This window comes from Ictidomys tridecemlineatus, chromosome 7, assembly GCF_052094955.1.
Source record: "Ictidomys tridecemlineatus isolate mIctTri1 chromosome 7, mIctTri1.hap1, whole genome shotgun sequence".
Lineage (NCBI taxonomy): Eukaryota > Metazoa > Chordata > Mammalia > Rodentia > Sciuridae > Ictidomys > Ictidomys tridecemlineatus.
The window spans coordinates 191,354,545-191,358,195 of record NC_135483.1 but is presented as its reverse complement, the minus strand read 5'-3'; the positions used below and the strand labels follow the sequence as shown (position 1 = coordinate 191,358,195).

General features: G+C 45.5%; 1 protein-coding gene across 1 annotated transcript in view; it reads left to right on the top strand.

Annotated features, from left to right (window-relative positions):
* The first annotated feature begins 26 nt into the window (after window positions 1-26).
* Window positions 27-3,651, top strand: part of Pde6d (phosphodiesterase 6D) — a 54,053-nt gene continuing 50,428 nt past the window's right edge. The window contains exon 1 of the mRNA XM_005326437.5: window positions 27-242. Within this exon, the coding sequence (XP_005326494.1) occupies window positions 193-242 (50 nt within the window). The 5' untranslated portion in view covers window positions 27-192. The remainder of the gene's footprint in view (window positions 243-3,651) is intronic.

Below are 3,651 nucleotides of genomic sequence, written 5' to 3'. Positions count from 1 at the left end.
CGAGGCTAGAGGGAAGGAGAAGGGATCAGGAGCGGGAGCGAGGGGGAGGGAGAGGCCGGTCAGTGTCTGGCCGGTGCCGCTGCTTGCCCGAGGTCTCCAGGCCCGGCTGACGCTCCTTCCTCGACTCCTGGGCACGGTCTGCGAGGCTCCGCCGACTAGTGTGGGAGAGCCGCGGGCGGCGGCCGCCGCATCATGTCAGCCAAGGACGAGCGGGCCAGGGAGATCCTGAGAGGCTTCAAACTGTATCCGCCCGGGAGCGGGGCGGGGCCGGGAGGACTTGGGAGGCGGCCGCTCCCTGAGGAGACCGGCTGGGGCGGGGGCGCCCGGTGGGCACCCGAAAACAAGGGCAGCGAGAGCCGCCAGGAAAGGAACGGCGTCCCGGGCCCCAGTGGGACCAGGCGCGGGCGGCGGGCTCAGGGGCGACCTGCGGGAGGAAGGGGACGGTGACGGGAGCCTCAGGGGGTGGAGACGGAGGAGTCCCGGGACGGGCTGCAGAGGCTCCGGCGTCGGAGACCGGCGTCCAGCAGGCCAGCTGGGTTCGGAGCTCCGGCCGGGACCCGGAAGCCGGGAGGGGCCGCGGCCCGTGGGCCAGGGCCGAGGGGGCGCGGCGAGCTGGCCTCGGAGACTGGAAGCGTCTTTGGCGGGAAGCCCACGGGGGAGCAGGGAAAAGTGACTCTGAGCGAGTGACCTTGTGTTTGACAGATGCAAAATGCTACGTTAAACTCTGTCAGTCCCCACCCTACTCCACGCCGTCTGTTTCCCCAACTTCTTTCCCTCACTTGTGGCGTCTCGCAGGGCTGTAGTAGCCGAGGAAGGTGGGGACAGAAATTATTAACTCTCTCGGCCTTTAGAGACGTTGGGTGGTCACTGCTTCTCTCAGCTCAGTTTTCGTCCCAGCGAGATGAGTGAGGACGGTGAGCTTGTGTGCGGGATGCCTTGTACTCTGGTTTGCACTGAGACTTCTGGTAAAGGGAACTTCGGGCTGGCGTTGGTGTGGCTGCAGCTAGCTGTGGTGGAGCTGTCCAGCTTCACCAGTGGTGAAGATCCGGTAGGTAGGACGTGGTAGGATATGGAAATCATTGCCTCGGGCCTGTTGTGCCGCTTTTGCAACCTGCTTCTCCTTCATATAGCAAGGAAGTTTTGTTTTTCAATGGAGTATTAGTCTGTCACCCTAAGATGCCGACAGAAAAATACGATCTTGTGTATTCCAATTTTACGATCTCCTGCCGACCTTAATCTCTTCTTACATCCCATCTCTACAGTATAGACCGGTCTTAAATTCCTTTCTTAGTGAAATGCAGTCATCCCTTTAGGGTTCCTCCCCACAAAGGTTTAGTAAAGCACTATTCTCTGAACTGCCTGTTTCCTCCCCAGGAAATTTTAACTGCTTTGTCATGTCAGAAACCAAGTTAGTAGTAAATTTTAGGATACAATGCAAAAGTGTACACAGGATGTACAAATGAAATATTACAGATGAAAACTGACCCACTATACTTTTTTTAAAAACTGAAAGCTGTATCATTTTTTATTAGACTGTCATATTTGTGATAAACTTTCAGTACTTTAATGTAGTGAAGTTTACTGACTTTTTCATAGTTCCATGTATCTTTTCTGTTTCTCTTCATAACAGAACCTTTAAGTAGATAAGGATAACCAAAGTGTTAGAAAGCTATGGCATGCCAGGTAAGATGGCACAAGCCTGTAACCCCAGTGAATCAGGAGCCCGAGGCAGGAGTATCCCAGTTTCCAGGTCAGCCAAGGTAAAACACCCGTAGGCTCAATCCCCAGTACCAAAAAAAAAAAAAAAAAAAAAAATCCACACCCTATGGCATGATTTTATTTTATTTTTCCCTTAAGCTATTTACATTATTTAAGTTGTTTATATTGTTAAGTTATTTGTATAATTATTTATTATGCTATAAACGGTAAATTAGATACTATGGAGTATTGAGAAATTTCGGAAGCAAAATTTTTGTTTAATTGTAAGTAATATATTACTGAAAAAAAAAGAAATGTTTTCAACACTTTTTTTTTTTGAGGGGGCTACCAGGGATTGAACTCAGGAGCACTCAATCAATGAGCCACATCCTCAGCCCTATTTTGTATTTTATTTAGAGACAGGATCTCACTGAGTTGCTTAGCACTTCACTGTTGCTGAAACTGGCTTTGAACTTGTGATCCTCCTCCCTCAGCCTCCTGAGCTGCACGGGCATCTGCCACCCCACACTGCTAACAACAAAAGGTTTTTGAACATGGCAAAAAAAGGAAAGTTTGAACTTCTTACCTTCCATCTTGGCTCTTGAACCTGTTCAGAAAGAGGCTAAGGGGCAAATATGAAAAAGTAGAAAACAGACCTATTGTTAGCCCACTAGAAAAAAAGGTGAATTAATCAATTCCATGATGGTGTTAGTGCATCAAGAAAGTTTGACCTGAATTGACTGAATCCTGAAGCACAAGGGAAGCAAAGCATATAGAAGTGTGGGAACAAGAGAGTGCCCATCCATCATCATACAGTGGTCTTTGTTGATGTCTGAGGATTAAGAAAGAAGAGGCAAACAGAAACATTTAAGATTTGATCCTACTTTCATGGAATAATAATAATGTGTTAGTAAGAAACCACAATTATTGTCCACCCATTATTGGGTAAATGTGGTTTACATGAACTTTCAGAGTGTCTGTTTCTTTAAATATATATATATATATATTTGTAGTTGTAGATGGGCAGCATTCCTTTATTTTATTTATTTATTTATTATTTGGTGCTAAGGATAAAACTCAGTGCCTCACACATGGTAGGCAGTCCACTATTGAGCTACAGCCCCAGACCTTAGAGTGTCTATTTCTGTAAGAATCATTTTTGTTACTTTAAAAAAAGGGAAAATACCCTTATGTTCTCTCACCAACAATGTTGACAATCCTTAATTTTCCATATTTCCTATTTTCCTGGATCCCTAGAGAGTATGGTATAGTGGTTAAAAGCTATACTGGAGTTTACAACACAGTGCATACCTGTAATACCAGCAATTCAAGAGGCTGAGGCAGGAGATTGCAAGTTTGAGGCTAGCCTTGGCAATTCAATGAGACCCTGTCTCAAAGTAAAATGTGGTAGAGCATGTCTGGGCTCAATCCGCAGTACCCCCCAAAAAAAAAAAACTAGGTCAGGAAGCTGTATTGTCTACATTAGAATTCTAGTCCGCACTTCTAGTTGTGTGTCCCTACACAATTTCCTTAAACCTCTGCCTCAGTTTCCTCATGTATAAAATAGAAATGATATTAGGACCTGACTCTGGGGCTGTTGTGAGATTAAATGAGTTGATACCTAAAGCATTTTGAAAACCACTTGATGCATAGTAAGCATTATGTGTTGGCTAATATTATTACTGTTGTTATTAGAGAAGTTGCAAGTCTCATATTTGGTCATTTCATTTTCTTTTGTGAAATGCTTGTTAACTTTGTTTTTGCCCATTTGACTTATTTTTCTTGTTGCTTTGTGGGTGTTCTTTTTATTTATTTATTTTTTAGTTGTTGTTGGACACAATACCTTTATTTATTTATTTTTATTTGGTGCTGAGGATCGAACCTAGGGCCTCGAACATGCTAGGCAAGCACTCTACCGCTAAGCCATAACCCCAGCCCTGTGGGTGTTCTTTA